Source organism: Molossus molossus, unplaced genomic scaffold (assembly GCF_014108415.1).
Source record: "Molossus molossus isolate mMolMol1 unplaced genomic scaffold, mMolMol1.p scaffold_m16_p_12, whole genome shotgun sequence".
In the NCBI taxonomy this organism is placed as follows: Eukaryota; Metazoa; Chordata; class Mammalia; order Chiroptera; family Molossidae; genus Molossus; species Molossus molossus.
Window position 1 is genome coordinate 101482591 of NW_023425347.1, and position 20077 is coordinate 101502667.

Here is a 20077-nt window from a genome sequence, read left to right on the forward strand (position 1 = left end):
TCCTCTCCAGCCTTCCTTCTCTCTTGTCCCTTTTTTTTTTATCCCCACCCGAGGATATTTTTACATTTCTCTTCAGACAGAGTGGAAGGGAGGGGGGGGGAGAGAGGGAGGGAGGGAGAGAGAAACATCCATGTGAGAGAGATACACCAACTGGCTGCCACCCGCACGACCCCAACCGGGGCGGGCACTAACCACAACCAAGGTACGTGTCCTTGGCCAGAATTGAACCTGGGACTCCCTGGTCCGCAGGCTGACGCTCTAACCACCGAGCCAAATGGGCCAGGGCTCTCTTGTCTTTTGATAATAGCAGGAATGTACCCTGGATCTTCTTTCCCTCCGCATTGTGATTCTTCCCTGTTGTGGATAACTGACTTCCATTGGTCTTCATGGCTATTTGGTGCTCCACTGATGAGTATACCACAATGGACTGATCCAGTCCACTGTTGATGGGCATTTGAGTTATTTCCAGACTTGGAGTATTACAGTGTTGCTGTGAACCCCCTCTGAAGCATATCTGAGTGCACCCAGATATGCACTCATGCTCAGTGCATAAGATGTATACCTAGAAGTGGAATTGCTGGGTGAGGGGTATGGCTATTTTCAACTTTAGTAACTATTTTTAGCTATTTTCCAAAGATGTAACAATTCCTCTTCCCACTACCATTGTATAAGAGCTCCTGTTGCTCCATATTGATGTGAAAAGATAAAACAGATAAGTATGTGATGATAACAGTAAAAAAAAACATATAAATGGCCTTGGCCAGTTTGGCTCAGCGGTTAGAGTGTCTGCCCGCGGACTGGAGAGTCCCGGGTTCGGTTCCGCTAAGGGCACGTACCTCGGTTGCAGTTTGTCCTGGCCCCGGTTGAGGTCGTGTGGGTGGCGGCCAGTCGATGTGTCTCACGTCAACATTTCTCTCTTTCTCTCTTACCCCCCTTTCCCTCCTGCTCTATCTGAAGATAAATGCAAAAGTGTCCTCGGATCAGGATAAAAACAAACAAAAAAACCCCATATCAATGAAAAGTAAAGACCTTACTCCCTAGTCTTTTTGCCCGAAGGTTACCAGTGTCAACAGTTTCTTTAGTCATCTTTCCATAAACATCAGAAGAAATTATTTAAATAATATATTTCAGTTTTTAAAATGACAACTTGTGGATAATGATTTCTAGTCCAACGAGAGTGTGCAAATTAAATATCTGCTGTTGGTACATGTATTACTGTTGGCAAACCCCCTACTGATTCAATAACTTGTAAAATATTTATTGAGCACCGATTAGGAACGTAGGATACGGCAATGAACAAAATAGTGAAAACATTCATGCCTGCGTGGAACGCACGTTCTAGTTGGGGGAGATACGATGAATAGATGAGTAGAATATGTGTGGCATGGTATTAAGTGCTAGGAGAAAAATAAACCAGGGAGGAGACTAAGGGACTGTTGGGAAATTGTACTTTTAGAGTAAACCATGGTCCTCTGCCAGTCCCAGTCGGGAGGCTACAGAACAAAGTTACACAGACAATAGTTTAGGAAAAGTCAGGAAGGAGGTGGGTGTGGGGAGGAGGGGTTAGTTGGGGGGGGGAGGGGACGGACATCTGTAATACTTTCAACAATAAAGATTTTTAAAAAACCCTCCAACTGTGATAGCGTATTTGTCTATTTCCCCTCGGACTCTGTGTTATTTGTAGTTTTAAGCTCTGTTTATAGGCACACCCACATTAAGACAAAACAAAACTGACGGGGTGAGCCATGTGGGTCCCCAGGGAAGAGCGGTCCCAGCATACTGAAGGACTATCAGGGAGGTCGGAGTGGCTGCCGCTCAGCCCCTACCAGACTCACACTGAACGCCGGACCAGCAGGATGTGCTGATGGCCTGGATGAGGAGTGTGAGAGAAACGGGGGTGTAGACTCCTCGGTTGGCCTGAGCTAGTGGAAGGAAGGGGTTGTAACTTACTGAGCCCGCAAGACCATGGGAGGAACAAGTTCTGGGGGGTAAGAGGATCCGTGAGCGGGACATGCTTATACACAACCCGAGTGGGCAGTGGCCTCGGTGAGGGTGCGTGGGTCCGGAATGTAGGGGAGCGGTCTGGGTGGCAGATATGTGGCAGTTATCCAATAGAAGAGGTTGACAGTCATGAGACAGGGTGAGACCTCCAGTCCAAGTCGGTGCCGATTCTGTAAAGCCTGGAGAGGAACCAGCAGAGAAGGCTGAGCGGCCAGATAAACAGGAGTGTGTAGTGTCTTGGGAGGCAAAGGACAAACGTTTCAAGAAGACAGGGATCACAGGTGCTCAGTGCTGGTGAGAGGTCGAGTCAGATGGCTTCTGACCTGCATTACTGGATTTAGCAATTAGGAAGGAATTAGTGACCTCGTTAACCGAACAGAAGAGACAAAGCCCAGGAGGGAAAGGGTTCCGAAGACAATGGGAGGAGGGGAAGAGGCCAGAGGGTGTGTCCATAAGCCACCTGTTTGAGAAGTTTTGCTGAGAGGGATAGAAATGGCCCAGTAGTTAAAGACCCAAAAAAACTACAATGAGAAGGTGCAGAAGGAGAGAGATCAGTAAACCCATCATGGGCCCGCCCATTTCCATCCTCCTGGAGCGGAAGGCAACCTCAAACACAACTGGCAGGCATATGCGAGTGGTTAATCCCGTAGCACCATTTTCTCTTTACAGAATCCAGGCCACAGAAGTACCCGGGCGGGGCTGGTCCCTGCTCCGTGCGCTGCAGCGGCCGGTGGCCACCCCGCGTCCCTGGCTTCCCTGCAGCCCAGGCCCGCAGCTCTGTGCGGCGGCCGCTGCAGCAGGGGCACCTGCCGGGCCGCGGGGTCCTGCCTTTCTGCTTTGTGCACCCACGTGTCTCCCGGCAGAGCCCGCACAGCTCGGCCCTGCACGCTCCTTTCCGCGAAACCGCCCCCAACTTCCTCGGGGGGTGGTTTTCATTTTCTAATGTATTTTCGGGGCTGACTGTCGACGGCGTGACCCCGCCACGCACTCCCGCAGGCCTTTGGGCCTCGGCGCGCCGTGGGGCCGCGAGGGGCCGGCTGCCGCGGGCGGGAACGGGAACGGCGGCTCCACCACGCGCCGAGCAGGGCGAGGCTGACCCACGTGGGCCCACCCCACCCCGACCGCCCCGCTCAACGGCCGCCGAACCTTCTGGAAGCGGCGCCCCGCTGCCAGCGCCGGACGCCCCGAGGCCGCGAGGCCAGGCGTGTGGGGCGGAGCCTGCGCAGGAGGCGCTGTGCGATTGGCCGCCGGCGCGCAGCCCCGCCTCGCGGGCGCCGGGACCCGCCCTTTCCTCCCCCTCTATGGCGCCGCCCGGGCTCATTCATTCCGCGCCGGGCCTGCCAGACACCTGCGCCCTCCTGTAGCCTCCCGCCGCCGCCGCCGCCAGCATGTCGGGCCCCGACGCAGAGACCCCGTCCGCCATCCAGATCTGCCGGTAAGAGGGGCGCGAGCGGCCGGGACGCCGAGGCACCGGCCGGGTCAGCCCCGCGCCCCTTCGCGCTCTCCGCCCCGGTCCCAGGGCCGTCACCTCCGGCCCCCGCCCGGCGCCGGACCCCGCCCGCTACCCCACCCCCCACTCCCTACCCTGGCGGCCCCGTGCGCCTCGGGTGCAGCGGAGCCGGCGGCCTCCCAGCGCGCCTCCTCGCCCTGCTCCGGCGCATCCCGGGGACGGAGCCACGGCCACGCAGGCCGGTTGCGCGACGATCTGCGCGGCTCCTTTTCCTGGCGGGGGTCGGAGTGCATCCCCTGCGCCCCGCCCTGCCCCGCCCTGCCCCGCCCCGCCCGTGCCGGAGCATCTGGGTCGTTCTCTGGGCGATGGTGCAAAGCCAAGCGGATCCCGAAATGTGGGCGCAAGTAACCAACTGGCTGGTCGGCGTCCGGAGCCGGGCGAGCCTTTTGATGGGTACCCGGGTGGGCGGAGGCTGCAGATGTCCAGTCCGTCTTAGGGCACAGGCTCAGGTTTTGGGGGGGAGCCAATGCCAGCAGGAAAAACAGAAAACACCCTTCCCCTGTAACACTTTGCTGCTAAGAAGAGGGAATGGTCCATTGAGCCTGGAAGCATCTTACACAATGGGGGCAAACGGTTGCTCTCCGTGGGCCACCCCTCCCTTTCTTCATGGGAACCGGGTAGATGGAGGCCCCCAGAGGAAGAGGGAGATCGGGAGCTGGCTGGTTGCCCACTGGAGGACGGAGGGCAGCCTCAAGGTTACTCTCCATTCCCTTGGGCAGAATCGGAAGCAGGCATGCTGGTGTCTGAGCGCGAGCTAAGGAAGGGCAGGACTCCGGGACGGACTCAGGCCCTGGGGCCTGCAGCGGGGCCTGTCCTGCTTCAGGCACTACTGCGAGTGCGAGTGGTTTCCTGTGTTGGCGTGGGTTCTATAAATTTGGACATTGGGTATCACACTGACCTTGGGTTCAACTCAAATTAGTTTCCTGTGTATGTTGACATCTCTCCGGAAGAGTAAGTGCTGGATCAGTGGGGTGCCCTGACCCCGGAAACCCTCTTCTGGCCTAGTCCAGGGGCTCTACTGACCTCAAGGTCAGTTTTGACTTTTCTAGGGAGAGGACATCGGAAATCTTTGTGGGGGGAGCTTGCTCCATTCTATTTGTTAGTGGCTGTGTGGCTGTCTTGGCCCCACCCACTCCACGTTTCTGGGGCAAAAATAATAGGAATAACTGATATTTGGAGACGGCCCTGGAATCAGCTTCTTGGATCAGGCTCTGCCTCCTGTTGGTTGGGTGACCTTGGGGTACATCCTTTGCAAAGGGCTTGTATATCTGTCATCTTACCTGATTCGTCCACCTTCCCTGGCCAGGAGTCAGGGATCTCTACCACTCTGCCCTGTGGAGGAAATTGAATTCCGAAACCCACTGACTCTGTAAGGTCATTCAACCAGGAGAGCCAGAGGGGCAGTCCCCACCAGTCTTCTGTCTGCAGCCCCATGTTCTTTCCACTGCACTGCCCCCCAAAAGAAGGTACTGATTTCAGCCTACTGGTGGAAGGTTGGGCTTTTTTTTTTTTAATCCTCACCCAAGGACATTGATATTTTGTTCAGACAGAGTGGGAGGGAGGGAGGGAGGGAGGGAGGGAGGGAAAGAGAGAGAGAGAGAGAGAGAGAGAAACATTGACGTGAAAGGGACACATCGAGTGGCTGCCACCCGCACGACCCAACTAGGGCCGGGGACAAACTGCAACCAAGGTACGTGTCCTTAGCAGAAACGGAACCTGGGTCTCTCCAGACCACAGGCCAACGCTCTAACCGCTGAGCCTAACCACCGGCTAGGGCAGGTTGGGCTTTTATTTATTTCATCAGGATGACAAATGACAGGTCTGTGCATAATGTCTTTTTAAAAACCAGACTCTCATCTGAGATTTACATAATGCCATTAACCAATGTTACCCCAGGAAATTTAATTTAAAATTAATAATTAGCTCTGGCTGGTATGGCTCAGTTGGTGGAGTGTCGTCCAGTGCACCAAAGGGTGGCAGGTTCGATTCCCTGTTGGGGCATGTACCTGGGTTTCTGGTTTAATCCCCATGTGGGAGGCAGCCAACCCATGTGGGAAGCAGCCAATCCATGTTTCTCACATCGATGTTTCTCTTTCTCTCCCTACTCTCTAAAATCAAAATAAAATATCCTTTGAAAAATTAATAATTAAACATAAAAGAAAAAAACACCTGAAATTTATATAATGTTTTAAACCAATGTTTTAATTTAAAGGTAATTATAAAAACCTTAGCTTCTAATAGGTAATAGATTTTTGGATAGTTTTAGCCACGTCCATGTGTGCACCAGCCTGCTTACCCACCATGCTCCCTGGGTGCCTCCCGCACAGATTTGCAGATTCAGTTATGCATACTGTCTCTCAGGCCCTGGGGGATGCTTGGGCAGGATACCTGGCTGAGGTGAGCCTGAGGTGCCACTGCCAAAGGGTGATGGTGGATGTGGTCACAAGGAGTCGGCCCAGAGAAACACCAGGACACCTGGTGAGGAGCCCTTTAAAGATATGTGAGCCAACACCCTGTGTTGAAAGAGGAGCCTCCTGCCACAGGACAGCCAAGCCCATGAATTTAACAGGTTTCACTGGGTACCTCCAAGGAGCAAATTGCCCTGAGGGGAGACAGGTCCCTGGAAAACTTGGTCCCTGCCTTAGAGGGTTTCACAGTTCAGTAGGGGAGCATTCCCAAACCCCCATCATCCTAGGCAATTAAGAGTGGTCATGTTTTGGGTCTGGAAGGAGGTGTTGAGGGGATTGGGGCTCTAAAGGCTGGCAAGAGCAGTGGTTAGCGCCGGCTTCGCAGTCCCAGTCTCGGTGTGAATTCATCTGCTGCCCCTGGGCTGCCTCACCCTTCTCTGCCCCCATTTTCTCATGGGTTTTTCTGAGTGTTAAAGAAACGAAAGTGCATCAGTGCCTGGCAGGATGACTGGTGCATCGTAAGTAAATGGAAGCTCATTTTGTTCAAAAAGTGGGTTGTAGGCTCAGGAGGCCAATGGCCTGGGTTCGAACCCCAGCTCTGCCTCTTGTAAATGTGTAATTCCAGGCATGTTCCTTAACATTGCTGGGCTTCGATTTTCTTATCTGTGAATCAGAGATAATAATAGTGCCCTTCTCAGGGTTGCTGTGTGGATTGAGACTTTTGGTACAATGCTTAACACTTACAAATGTGAGCTCACGGCGGAACCCTTTGTCTCTGAGAGTGCGAACACCGGATGGCCAGGCCGCTGTGGGGCACGGTCCCCTCCTCCTTTTGGTCCAGCCCTACAGATGCAGGTTTAAGGACAGCATTTAAACTGTCAGAAGAGCATTTTTTCTTTGGTTTCTTTTGAGTAATATTAATCAAGGTTTAGTTAGCGAATTATATTTTTCCTTGTTGGACTCATGTTTTAGAATGTTAGACCCTTCCCCGGTCAGTGTGGCTCAGTGGTTGAGTGTTGACCCTGCACCAGGAGCTCGCCGGTTTCATTCCCAGTCAGGGCACATGCCCAGGCTGTGAGCCTGATCCCCAGTGGGGGGCGTGCAGGAGGCAGCCCATCGATGTTCTCTCTCATCGATGTTTCTATCTCTCTATCCCTCTCCCTCTAAAATCAATAAATAAATGAAAAAAAAAAAAGAATATTAGACTCAGAAGGACCCTTCGAGGCCTCCAGCCCAGCTCTGTCCTTTCCGTGGGGAAAAGGAGGCTCGCAGAGGTTGAAACTTGGCCAAGGAGGCTTTGACTGAAGGCACCTGGTCGATTGTCATCTGCCAGGTGCCCTGATGTCCCCGTCTTTCCACTGCTCACCCAAGCTCAGGTTTATATGTGGTGTGCGGCTTCGTCACGGCTTCAGTGTGCACCCCTAGTAGAAGCCCCCGAGTGTCTGTGGAAGTCAAGTTGGAGGCCTGTCCTGTAACGGGCTGCTGCGAGTGTGGGTGGAACAGTGTGGTCCACTAGAACTTTCTGCAGTGTCCAACAGGGTAGCTGTTAGCCATTTGGAACCACTGAGTGCTTGGAATGTGGCCAGACACAAGAAACTGAATTCTTTTCTTTTTTTATAAAGATAGAGTGGGAGAGAGGGGAGAGAGAGAAACATTCACAGAGAGACACAGCAGTTGATGGCCTCCCGCACACGCCCAGACTAGGGTAGGGGATCAAATCTGCAACCCAGGTATGTGCCCTTGACCTGGAATCAGACCTGAGACCCTTCGGTCCTTGGGCCCACGCTCTAACCGCTGAGCCAAACCAGCCAGGGCAAGAAGCTGAATTCTGAACTGTTCATTTGAATTTAAGTGTAGCTAGCTGCCTGTATCTGACCAGACAGTGCAGCACGTAGAAGAATTTAAAAACCAGAATTCCGGGGAGGTCTCGGGGGCAAAGGTCTGCTAAGAGCTCGCTGGGGACTGCAGCCAGCTTTCAAACAAGGGCGCTGATGGAGGTGGGCCTCGACTGGGCCCGGGGCAGGCAACCTGGAACCTTTTTAAAAAAATATTTTTTTTTATCCTCAGTCGAGGACATTTTTGCATTTATCTTGAGATAGATTGGGAGGAAGGGAGGGAGGAAGAGAGAGAGAGAAACATCGATGTGAGAGAGACACATCGAGCAGCCGCCACCCACATGATCGCAACCGGGGACCAACCACAACCGAGGGACGTGCCCTTAGCGGGAACCGAACCCCGGCCTCTCTGGTCCGCGGGCCGTCGCTCTAACCGCTCAGCCAAAGCAGCCAGGGCTGGAACCCTTCATCTGTAGGTAGGTGCGCGAGGTCTGCAGGGTTATCTTCTGCTTGATGTGCTTTTAGGTGCTGACTGACGAGGGCAGGTCCCAACGTGAGGGACAGCTGCACCAGGAATGCCTAGAAAAGTGCCCAGCATCCAGCAGATGTGCCAGTATTAGTGGAGTGGACCTGAATTTTAGTATGTTATGGCGTTGGAATGTTTTCCCCTTGGGGCTCTGTCTTTGGGTTTACAGTGGAATTAATGAAAACAGAACCTGATTTACAGAAACCACATTCAGAGCTGGTATTCTGGAACATTCCATAAAACAATGCACAGGGCTGGCTCCCTTCCTGCTGGGATGGGGGGGCCCTGGGTGAGGCTTGGTCTCTGCAGCCCGGAGAGTCTGTGGTTGGAAGGCTGTGTTCACCCACTGTCTAGTCCGTCTGTAAGTGGGCCAGGAGCCTGGCGTCTCCCTCGGCTTGGCACTGCAACTGACCAGCTCCCTGGTTTCAATCAGTTGCTTTCTCCTGGGGGCGGGCTTCTCAGGTGGGGCAAGCCAGGGCCACCACACTGCATACCTGCTGTCCTCTCAGCTCACTCTGTCGCTCTCAGCAGTGTCCTGGGGGTCACTCTGCTCTGGACCCTCGGACTCACCTCTGAATACCCGGGGAAGCTTGTTACAAAGGCAGATTTTTGCATGCATGTTACACCTCAGTGGGAAAACAACAAAATGCAGATTTCAAAACATTTACGAGGTATTTGGGGAAACTGGATAGTTAAGGATATTGAGGGGTTTGCATTCTATTTTAGGTGAGATCATTGTTTTTGGTTCTGTTTATAAAAGGCGTCTTGAGGAGGGAATGCTGAGATATTTATGGATACCAAGCTGTGATGTCAGAGGTTTCCTTCAAACCCCTGTGGCGTGAGGGAGAGGAACCAGAGTTGACCGTTTTGGAGCGGTTTGGTGGGCCCTGGGGAGTCATTTTCTTTTTTCTTTACTCATGTAACCCTTTGATGTTTTCCACAATTAAAAAATAAAAAGAAAACAGGCTCGTTGAACACTAGAGTCTGAAGTGGGACTGTGGGTGTGTCTCGTCCCCTCAGCCTCCCCACTGTCCCCCGGACCCCAGTGCGAGTGGCTGCCGCCCAGCGCTGCCGCCGCCTGATGCTGGAGGCCCTTCAGCACAGGTCTGGCTGCTCCTACCTGCCAGGGCCTGGCCGTCCCCGTTGTCAGCCTGTCAGACACCAGTGTTCTGCTGCATCTGCCCTTGTGGTTCTTACGTTGTCAAGATCCCTCAGTGATAAGCGTCAGGAAACGTATTATCCACAGGAAATGACACAGCACGCGGCCGTCAGTGATGTCCAGGGGGAGGGAGCGAGCAGTCTGGTGAGCTTGAGCCAGTGCCCAGGGCTCTGCTTTGTGTTTACTGTGGTTGAGGGTGACGTAAGAGCGGGAACTTGAAGTACAGGAAGAGAAAAAAAGGGGGGGGCTCAGATGGTCAGTGTTTGAAATCAACCAAGATCTCCGAAATCAAGGAGCCTGCGGCTGGCGAGGACACCTGGCCCGGCCGGCAGCCCCGGCCGGCTGTGAAGTGGCCGCCTCCTGGGAGTGGGCGCTTGGGCGCTTAAAGCCACAGCCAGGCACTCCGTGGCCAGAAATGAAGACACCGTTCACCTCGTCTGGCCGATAGGTGCGTCTGGCGTGCTCAGCGCAGAGGCTGCCTGGGCCTGGCTTGGGCCTGGCGTTGGAAATTTTGGGGCATGTTGCTCAAAGCGCCCCTCCTGCCCCGATTTCCTCCTCTCCCACTGACTACCGTGGCCCTGCCTGCTCTCTCTGATTTGCTGATGAGAGACTTGGGCTGTGTGACTTCAGGCTGAGTCATGAATTCCTTCTCGCATCGCTGGGCTGAGGAGCATCCTGTGAGGGGGCCGGGCCAGAGGGCTGCACGGCCCTTGACTTGGCACTGCTGGGGCCAGGCTCGGCCTGCAGGGAGGGCCAGGTGGGCACTGAAGCGGGGCTGCTCAGCTCCTGCTTTGAACCCGGGACATCCTGGCCTTTCCCAGCGGGATGAAGCTGTTGGCCGGGGCTCTGCACCTGCAAGGGCTCGTGGGTGCCCGGGCATCTGTCTGGAAGGCTTCTGGGCTCAGGAGCTCTGCAGGGCTGTGGCCACGGTGCTGGGCTTCCGTCGGGGCTTCTGGAAGCGAATTTGGACCCTCTGTCTCTGGAAGGTAGGGTGAGGGGGCCACTGAAAGTTATCCAACCTGAGGAGGGGTGTGGGAACCCCTAATTTTTTTTTTTTTTTTTTATCCTCACCCGAGGACATTTTTTGTTCAGGTGGAGTGGGAGGGAGAGAGAGGAAGAGAGAGAGAGAGAGAAACATCGACGTGAAAGGGACACATCGAGTGGCTGCCACCCACACGACCAACCAGGGCCAGGGACAAACTGCAACCGACGTACATGCCCTTAGTGGGAACTGAACCCGGGCCTCTCTGGACTGCAGGCCGACACTCTAACCGCTGAGCCAAACCAGCCAGGGTGGAATCCCTACTTTTTATAGCTGCTTCATCAGAAGTACTTTGGGACTTGTGACCGGTGTCCAAGGTGGGGGTAGTCTTTGGGACTGAGCCCTTCCATGTGGAGTCTGTGCTAACTCTGGGCTCCTCTAGGTCAGAACAGCATTGAATTGTGGGGTGCCCAGCCAGTGGGGGAGGCTTAGACACTTGGTTGGTGTGAGGGAAAAAAAAATTAGGATAAACAGCTCACCCAGAAATGGAATTGCTGGGTCCTGTAGTAATTCTGTGTTGATGTAAGACATTTCCACAACTGTAGAGGATTTTTATGAGTTTATTTGAGCCAAACTGAAGGCATGTTGAGGAGTAAGATCTCAGATGCTCTTGAGAATGGCAGTTTTACAGTTTCTTTCATGCATTTATTTATTTTTACCCTCAGCTGAGGATATTTTTACATTTATCTTCAGATAGAGGGGGAGGGAGAGAGGGAGGAAGAGAGAGAGAGAAACATTGATATGAGAGAGACAAACATCGATGTGAGAGAGACACATTGATTAGTTGCCAACCGCACGACCACAACCAGGGCTGGAGATGAACCGCAACCGAGGTTTGTGCCCTTGGCTGGGAATCGAACCCGGGACTCTGGTCGTTGGGCCAACACTCTAACCACCAAGCAAACCAGCAAGGGCTCTTTCATGCATTTAAAATTAAGGAGAGAACATAAAGAAGGTTGCATGGAAGTGGGGTAACAAGGCAGGGTTGGATTACAGGGTCCTTAACATAATCAAGTGCTCTCTTGAGGGTTAATATCCCTTTCAAAGGGTGTTGCTCCTGGCGTTTCAAAGGGGTGTCAGCCTAGATGCACAGGAACAGTGGCCAGGGCAGGCTTCCCACCGTCAGAGAAGTTACAGGCCTGGGCTGACTGCTCGTCCCCCTGGCCTGCCCAGTCAGGAGTTGATGATCCCATTGCCCTGGGAGGTCACTTTCCACAGAACCCTGTTTTCCCATGACATCTGTGTTTAACCTTTCGGGGAGCTGCCGGCTGTTTTCCTAAGTGGCTACTCTGTTCCATGTTCCCACCAGCAGCCCGAGAGCATCCCGCTTTCTTCACACTCTCGCCAACACTTGTTATCTGTCGTTTTCATTCTTGCCATCCCCGTGGGTGGGAAGTCAATCTCATTGTGGTTTTGGTTTGAATGTCCCTGATGACTGATGATATTGGGCATCGTTCTGTGAGTTTATGGGTCATTTGTACATCTTTGGAAAAATGCCTGTTGAGACCCTTTGCCTCTTTTTCACTCGGCTTATTTGTCCTTTTACATTTGGGCTGTCAGAGCTCCTTCTGTGCAGTATACTAGATGCAAGTTTCTTCTCAGGTGTATGATTTGCCAAGATTTTCTCCCATTCAGCGGGTGGTCACTTCTTTATTTTATTTAATTTTTTTGTTAATCCTCAGCTGAGGATGTTTTTCTATTTTTTTTAGAGTGGAAGTGAGAGAGAGGGAGAGAGAAACATGGATGTGAGAGAGACACATCGATAGGCTGCCCCCCACACAGCCCCAACCAGAGCCGGGGACCGAACTGCAGCTCAGGTACATGCCTTTGACTGGAATCGAACCCTTGCCTCTTTGGTCTGCAGGCCGACACTCTAACCCCTGAGCAGAACTGACCAGGGCATCTTTTCCCTTTTTAAAAAAAATTGAGGTATAATTGATATATAGCATTATATTAGTTTTAGGTGTACAGCGTAATAATTCAGTATTTGTGTATATTGCAAAATGATCACCACAAAAAGCCTACTTAATATCTGTCATCACTCATAGTTACAATTGTTTTTCCTTGTGATGAGAACTTAAAACTTTTTTTTGTTTACTGACTTTTAGAGAGGAAGGGAGAGGAAGAGAGAGATGGAAACGTTGCTGAGAGAGAACATTGATTGGCCGCCTCCTGCATGCCCCCCACTGGGGATCGGGCTCACAACCTGGGCATGTGCCCTGACCGGGAATCGAACTAGCGACCTCTTGGTGCAGGGTCGGCGCTCAGCCACTGAGCCACATCGACCGGATGCTTCTTAGTTTTTAGTTAGTTTGTCTGTCTAAGATCCCACATGTAATGCGATCATAGGTTGTCTCTTTGTTAATGGAGTGGAGAGGGCCTCATCTCTCCCGGTTGCCAGCGGCGGGTAGGTTTCTTTCGATTTCCTGAGAAAAGGACTTTTCTGAGATTCGCATGGGAGAATGTGATACAGTGGGAAACTTTATTTCCCTGAGTTAAATCCCTGAGTTTCCCGAGTCCCATTCCCCTTCGCCCAGCCATAGAAGAGTAGCCGGGTCAGCAGAAGTAAGATCAGAGCCAGTGCCCAGAGCGTCCACGTTGCCGCCGAGTCCAGTCCAGCGTCAGGCGAGGGTAGCTTGTTTCCCGCTGTGGTCCATCAGTCCATTGCGTGTAGGGTCCACATGGCCAGGGGCCATACGGGCAAATGCAAGGAAGTGGGAACAACAGCTCCATAAATCAAGAGTCGCCAAGAGCCAAGAGCACAGAGAGAGAGCTCCTTTGTTCCGATTATGGTATTCCCAGATTTTCTTCTGCTTGCAGTAGCCCCGCCCATTCTGGCCAATGATTTCTTTCCCCAGGTGTGACTGACAGGCAGGGAACTTCCCTATGTCATCCCAACTTCACTGGGCATGTGTCTGTCTTCCCTTTGTTGGACCCCTTCCCCCAGTGTTTTGCAGGGAATAGGCCGGGGATTCTGGGGGGAGTGCAAATTGACATGCCTGTAATGTCTGGCTCCCGCTTCGCTCCTTTCCTATCGTTAAAGACGAGCTAATTACAACGGTATTGTTTTCTGATTTATCTCAGCATAATACCCTCAAGTTTCATCCATGTTGTAGCAAATGGCAAGATGTCGTTCTTCTTTTATGGCTGAATAACATTCCACTGTATATATGTACACATCTTCCCATCCATGAGTCCACAGATGGACACCTAGGTCGTTCCTGCGTCTTTGCTGTTGTGGATATCACCGCAGTGAACATGGGGGTCGTATATCTTTTTGAGTTGGTGCTTTTTCTTCAGATAAATGCTCAGAAGTGGGGCCCTGGCCGGGTGGCTCAGTTAGTTGGAGCCTAGTCCCTACACCGAAAGGTTGTGCGTTTGATCCCCTGTCAGGGCATGTGTGGGAGGCAACCGGTCAGTTTCTCTTTCACATCCATGTTTTTTTTCTCTCTCTTCCTTCCTCCCTTCCACTCGATCTAAAAAAAAAAAAAAAATCAATGGAAAAATATCCTTGCCTGGCTGGTGTGGCTCAGTGGTTGAGTGTTAACCCATGTCCAAGAGGTCGCTGATTCGATTCCTGGTCAGGGCACATGCCCAGGTTGTGGGCCAAATCCCCAGTGGGAGGCATGCAGAAGGCGGCCAATCAGAGTTCTCTCTCATCGATGTTTCTATCCCTCTCTCCTTCCCTCTTCTCTCTCTCAAATCAATAAAGAACAAAAAAATTAAAAAAAAAAATCCTCGGGTGAGGATTAAAAAAACAAACAAAACACAAAAACTTAAAAAATATAATAAAAGGAAATGTTAAAGAAAAACCCTCTAGGGTGTGATATGTCTCCCAAACTCGGCCTGAGGCAGGATGCTTCTCTGAGTCACAGATGCCTAGAGGAGAGAACCCAGATGCCACCAATGCCAGGCTCCTGCCACAAGCCCACCGCCAGGTCTGGGACAAGGCCCTACAGTGACTACCCCATAGAACTTGTCTGGCGGGGCCTGGAAGGGCATCTGGTTTGTGTGTGCTTTGCTGTCCCCCAAGGAAAGTGGGTATGGGGGGTTTCTGGTCCCTCCACCTCTGTCCTGGCTTGTCCTGGCACAGCCTGGCTGCGGGCAGGGAGCACACTGGAGATACACCTGCTGAAAGAGGCTTCACATTCCAGCCTCCTCCTGAGCCAACTAGGTATTCCGTTACCTGTGGGCACTGAGCAGGTGGAAACTCGAGCCTTGTAACTGATCAGGATGGGCCAGGGTGTGTGGCCCTTGTGTTTGGTCAATGGCACCCTTTTTCTTTGTGTTGCTGTGCTGTGTGGGTGCTGTGTTCGCTCCGGTGTGGTCCTTCTGGAACTCAGCTCTCACGGCTGAATTGCTGTCTGGGCCTTGGTGCCTGGCTTCTCAGGAAACGCGATCTGGCTCGATCGTTGTTCTGTGCGTCCTTTCAGGGCCGGCCCCGCCTTGCCCTGTGCCTTGTGCAAACCAGGCTCTGGAGGTGGTGACACTCCCCAGCCAGCCTGGAGGTGCCTACTTGACCCATATTCTTATTTCAGCCACACCCAGTGATAATTTCTTTTTTTTCTTGAGAGGGTGGGACTTTTATCGATGATCATTTTTTAAATTTGATTTTTTTTAAAAAGATTTTTTTTTCTTTATTGATTTTAGAGAGAGGAAGGGAGAGGGAGAGAGAGACAGAGACATCAATGAGAGAGAACATTGATTGGTCGCCTCCTGCATGCCCCCCACTGGGGATTGGGCCCACAACCTGGGCATGTGCCCTGACTGGGAATCGAACCAGCGACCTCTTGGTGTGTGGGTTGATGCTCAGCCACTGAGCCACACCAGCTGGGCTTAAATTTGATTTTGCTTTAGTTGCTTTCATGTATCTATTACATTTTTACACTTATTTTGATAAAATTAATGGACTACAGAATACAATAGAAGTAATTAAGAGGATGTTTAGCTTTGTAGGAAATTACCAGACTGCCTTCCAAAGTGGCTGCCCCACTGTGGGTGCCCACCAGCAGTGAGGTTCCTGCTGTTCCCCATCCCCAGCAGCGTTTGGCAGTGTCAGTGTGCTGGACTCGGGCTGCTCCGGCGGGCTGCTCTGATAGGCTGCCCCGACGGGCTGCTCTGGCGGGCGGCTGTGGTTTGCACTAGCCGTTCTCTAACGACAGGTGATGGAGCCTCTTGGGTGCTCATTTGCCCTCTGATTGTCTTTTTTTTTTTTTTTTTAATATTTAAACTTCCTTTATTATCAATACAGAATACACAAACTAATTTTAAGGGGATTTGGTTGTTGTTGTTCCAAGATATATTTACATTAGCAAATTTTATTTTGAAGATCAAAGTGAGCGGATATGCCATTTTATATCTTTTTATTTTCCAACTACAGGTTTCTAGTGTCATTAAAGTCATTATCAGTTTTTTTTTTTTTTTTTTTTCCTAATCCTCACCCGAGGATATTTTTTCATTTATCTTCAGATAGAGTGAGAGGGAGGGAGGGAGGGAGAGAGAGAGAAACATCCATGTGAGAGGGACACATGGACTGGTTGCCTCCCACAGGACCCCGATCAGGGCCAGGGACAAAGTGCAGCCAAGGTATGTGCCCTTGACCAGAATTGAACCCGGGACTCATTGGTCCGAGGGCCGACGCTCTAACCACTGAGAAACCAGCCAGGGCCATTTTCAGGTTTTTAATGAGATCTAGAATCTGTTTATTAAAAGCTGTGTGATACCATAAACACTGTACCTAGTCATGCCTGAGCTATCTCAGTGGAGATATAGAAGAAAGCTTACTTTTATGCCCACAGATGTAACGATGACATCTTCCGATAAGCTTCTAAGACATATTTGACATATTATTTGATTTTAAAAGATGGGAAGACAATTATATTAAAAGAGCGCTTTAAAAGAACATACTTTCATTTCTTATACTTTAACATTATACCTTTTAATTTTTCATCACAAAAATAAGAAAAGGAATTTAAACTAGTAAAATAACATATACTAATTATAAATAAACTGTCTCATTAAAGTGAGTTTGAGTCTAAGTGGGAAGGAAACCCACATTTATCTGATTTTTAGTATTTAAATTTTTATTTATTTATTTTTAGCAAAAGAGAGGAAGTGGGGGAGAGAGAGGGAGAGAGAGATCAAGAGAGATCAATTTGCTGTTACACTTATTTATTCATTTATTTATTTTTTATCTTTATTGTTGTATGTATTACAGATGTTCCTCATTTTTCCCCCATTGACCCCCTCCTCCCCAATCCCGCCCCCCTCCCGCCTTTTCCCACACTGTTGTCTGTGTCCATTGGTTATGCACATAAGCTCTTAGGTTTATTTCCTCCCCCCCAACACCCCCCCCCCAGGTCTGTCAGTCTAGCAATGAATTTGTACTTCTTAATCCCTTCACCTTTTTCACCCATCCCCCCAACCCCCTCCCATCTGGCAACCAACAAAATGTTCTCTGTATCTATGAGATTGTTTCTGTTCTGTCTGTTCATTTTGTTTGTAGATTCCTTTGTCAATAGATATGTATTCATTGCCATTTTGTTTGTTCATATCTTTTTCTTCAAAAAGACCCTTCAACATTTCATATAATAACGGTTTGGTGGTGATGAACTCCTTTAGCTTTTCCTTGTCTGGGAAACTCTTTATATGGCCATCGATTCTAAATGACAGCTTCGCAGGATAGAGTAATCTTGGTTGTAGGTTCTTGCTTTTTCTCACTCTGAATATGTCTTGCCACTCCCATCTGGCCAGTAAAGTTTCTTTGAGAAATCAGCTGACAGTCTTATGGGAACTCCCTTGTAGGTAACTAACTGCTTTTCTCTTGCTGCTTTTAAGATTCTTTCTTTGTCTTGAACCTTTTGCATTTTGATGATGATGTGTCTTGGTGTGGGCCTCTTGGGGTTCATCTTGTTTGGGACTCTCTGTGCTTCCTGGACATTTATGTCTGTTTCCTTTGCCAAGTTAGGGAAGTTTTCTGCCATTATTGTTTCAAATAGGTTTTCGATTTCTTGTTCTCTCTCTTCTCCTTCGGGCACCCCCAAGATGCGAATGTTGGCACGCTTGAAGTTGTCCCAGAGGCTCCTTACACTATCCTCATTTTTTTTGGATTCTTTTTTCTTTTTGCTCTTCTGATTGGGTGTTTTTTGCTTCCTTAGATTCCAAATCAATGGTTTGCTTCTTGGCTTTACCTACTCTACTATTGAATCTGTTTAAATTATTCTTTATTTCAGTTAGTGCCTCCTTCATTTCTGACTGCATCCTTCATTTCTGACTGGTCCTTTTTTATGCTCTTGAGGCCCTCACTAAGTTCATTGAGCGTTCTTATAAGTGGTATTTTGAACTCAGCATCTGTTAGGTTGCTTATCTCCATTTCGCTTAGTTCTTTTCCTGGGGTTTTGTTCTGTTCTTTCATTTGGGACCTGTTTCTTTGTTTCCTCATTTTGGCTGCCTCTCTGTGTTTGTTTCTATGTATTACTTAACGAGAGCTATGAGGCTAGCTGAGACCAGATTTTGAAAGAATTTAGGAAAACCTGAAGCAGGATCCAAGACAGGCCAATCCTATGGTAAAGCAACTGGCAACAGCTTGGGTGGGCCTGAAAGCTGGGTGGGGTGGGGCCTCAGGGAATCACCAGAGCGGGGCTACCAGTGTGAGCCGGGTTGCTGGAGTCCCAGATATGGTGGCTGTCTGCTGCCCCAGGGAAGGGCTCACCAAAGGAACAAAGGCCTCTGACAGCACATTTGTCCCGGAGAAAGCCCCCTCTCCAGCCCTCGCTCCAGTGCCAAACAACTCAGTTCTTCCCTGTATGTCTCTGGTGCCCCTCGGGCTGCCTCTCCTGCAAGCTTAGAGGGAGTGAGTCCGATAAGTCCGTGCGCGGGCCCTTTAAGGAGCTGCCTGGGGCTCCAGCCGCCTCAGCCTCCCTGAGCCTCAGTTCCAGCTGGTTTTCCAGCCAGAAGTGATGGGGATTCTCTTCCTGGCACTGGAACCCTGAGCGGGGCACCTGGTGTGGGACGGGGACCCCTCAGTCCTCAGGAAGGACCTTCCCAGCTGAGGTGGACTCCTGATTTTATCCGCCACACGTGGGTGTGGGACCAGCCCGTCCCCTCCGCCCTCCTACCAGTCTCGATGTGGCTGCTGCTTTAATCCGTACTCATAGGACTGCCATTCAGCTTGATGTCAGGCGGTTCTGAAGGATGGTTGTTCTGTAGTTTGGTTGTAACTTTGGTGTGGTTGTGGGAGGGGGCAACACCGTGTTTACCCATCACCATCTTGACCGGAAGCCCTGTTTATTCATTTATTGATTGATTCTTGTATGTGCCATGACCGGGGTTGAACCCACAACCTTGGCATATCAGGACGATGCTCTACCCAAATGAGCTACCCGAGGGCTGATTTTTAGTATTGTAATCCTTGAAAAAGCTTAACTTTCTTACAGAATTATCACTTTAAAAAGTACTGACAGTGAGAACAAAGTGAAAATGTATTCAAAGAGCAGCTGTGTGCTTTGCATGTCTGACAAGTGAAATGTATGCAGTTCGGAAGTTAATCTCCCGATGAACCACCTCCACTGCCAACATTAAGGAACTCTAATGTTATCGTGTGATGCCAACAGCAAAGCAGGCCCCGCGCGCAGGCTGCGGAGACGGCGCCGTGGGAGAACGCTCTGCCCCTCCCGCTGGCCTGCCTTCCCCGAGCAGCCCCGTCCCTTCCCCGCCCCGCGGCCAGCTCCCACGCTGCCCCGCCGCGCCGCCTGACCGAGCCGAGGGCCAGAGGGCATTCCAGAGCTCGCGCCGCCCTGCGCGGTCAGGAGGCGACGGGGAGGGTTCCTTTGGCTTGGGTCCTAGGCCCTTACGAGCATCATAAACTCCGGAGCAAGAGGCTCAGGCCACGGCTGTGCCTGGCCCCGCGACTGCGAGCCCCTGGGTGCACCCCGATTCCATCTGACTTTGCTACTTCCGTGAAACGGTCACCAGACCCCACACTGTCGCTCTTTGGACGTTTTCCGTGTCAGCCCCAGTCAGGTTCGAGCAAACCTTACGGATGAGCTACACCTGAGGGCGTTGCCCCACCTGCTCTGCCGGAAGCCAGGTTTGCCAGAGACCGCCTCCAGACTGTCTCGATGCGGCTTCTTCTGCACATTCTTGGTCATGAGACTTCGGTTAGTCTTCAGTTGGCTGTTCAGGTTGCCCCTTCTGTAGTGGAGTTAGTCCAGTTTGGCCCGGGAGAGGGGAGTACAGCGTCCACCTACTGCTCTGCCCTCTGGGGCGTCTTCTCCCTGTGGCGTCGCCAGATCCTCTGCCCATTTTCATGTTGGGCTGTTAGTTATTATTGATTTATTTTTTTATCCTTCCCCAAGGATATTTTTCCATTGATTTTTAAATAGAGTGGGAGGGAGGGAGGGAAGGAGAGAGAAACATCGATGTGAGAGAGACACTTCAATTGGCTGCCTCCTGCACGACCCTGACCAGGCCCAGGGATCTAATTGCAACCGAGGCATGTGCCCTTGATCAGAATTGAACCTGCAACTCTTTGGTCTGTGGGCCGACGCTCCAACTGCTGAGCCAAACCGGCCAGGGCTGTTATTGTCGAGTTTTAA

The 20077-nt window shown here is 51.1% G+C and overlaps 1 protein-coding gene across 3 annotated transcripts in view; it reads left to right on the top strand.

Annotated features, from left to right (window-relative positions):
- Nucleotides 1-3310: 3310 nt before the first annotated feature.
- The window catches only part of ACOT7 (acyl-CoA thioesterase 7), a 78560-nt gene continuing 61793 nt past the window's right edge, over nucleotides 3311-20077 (top strand). Inside the window, exon 1 of one of the 3 annotated variants that reach the window (XM_036256600.1) lies at nucleotides 3311-3436. In XM_036256600.1, the coding sequence (XP_036112493.1) occupies nucleotides 3390-3436 (47 nt within the window). In that variant the 5' untranslated portion in view covers nucleotides 3311-3389. The other 2 variants (XM_036256601.1, XM_036256599.1) reach the window with 2 other exon arrangements.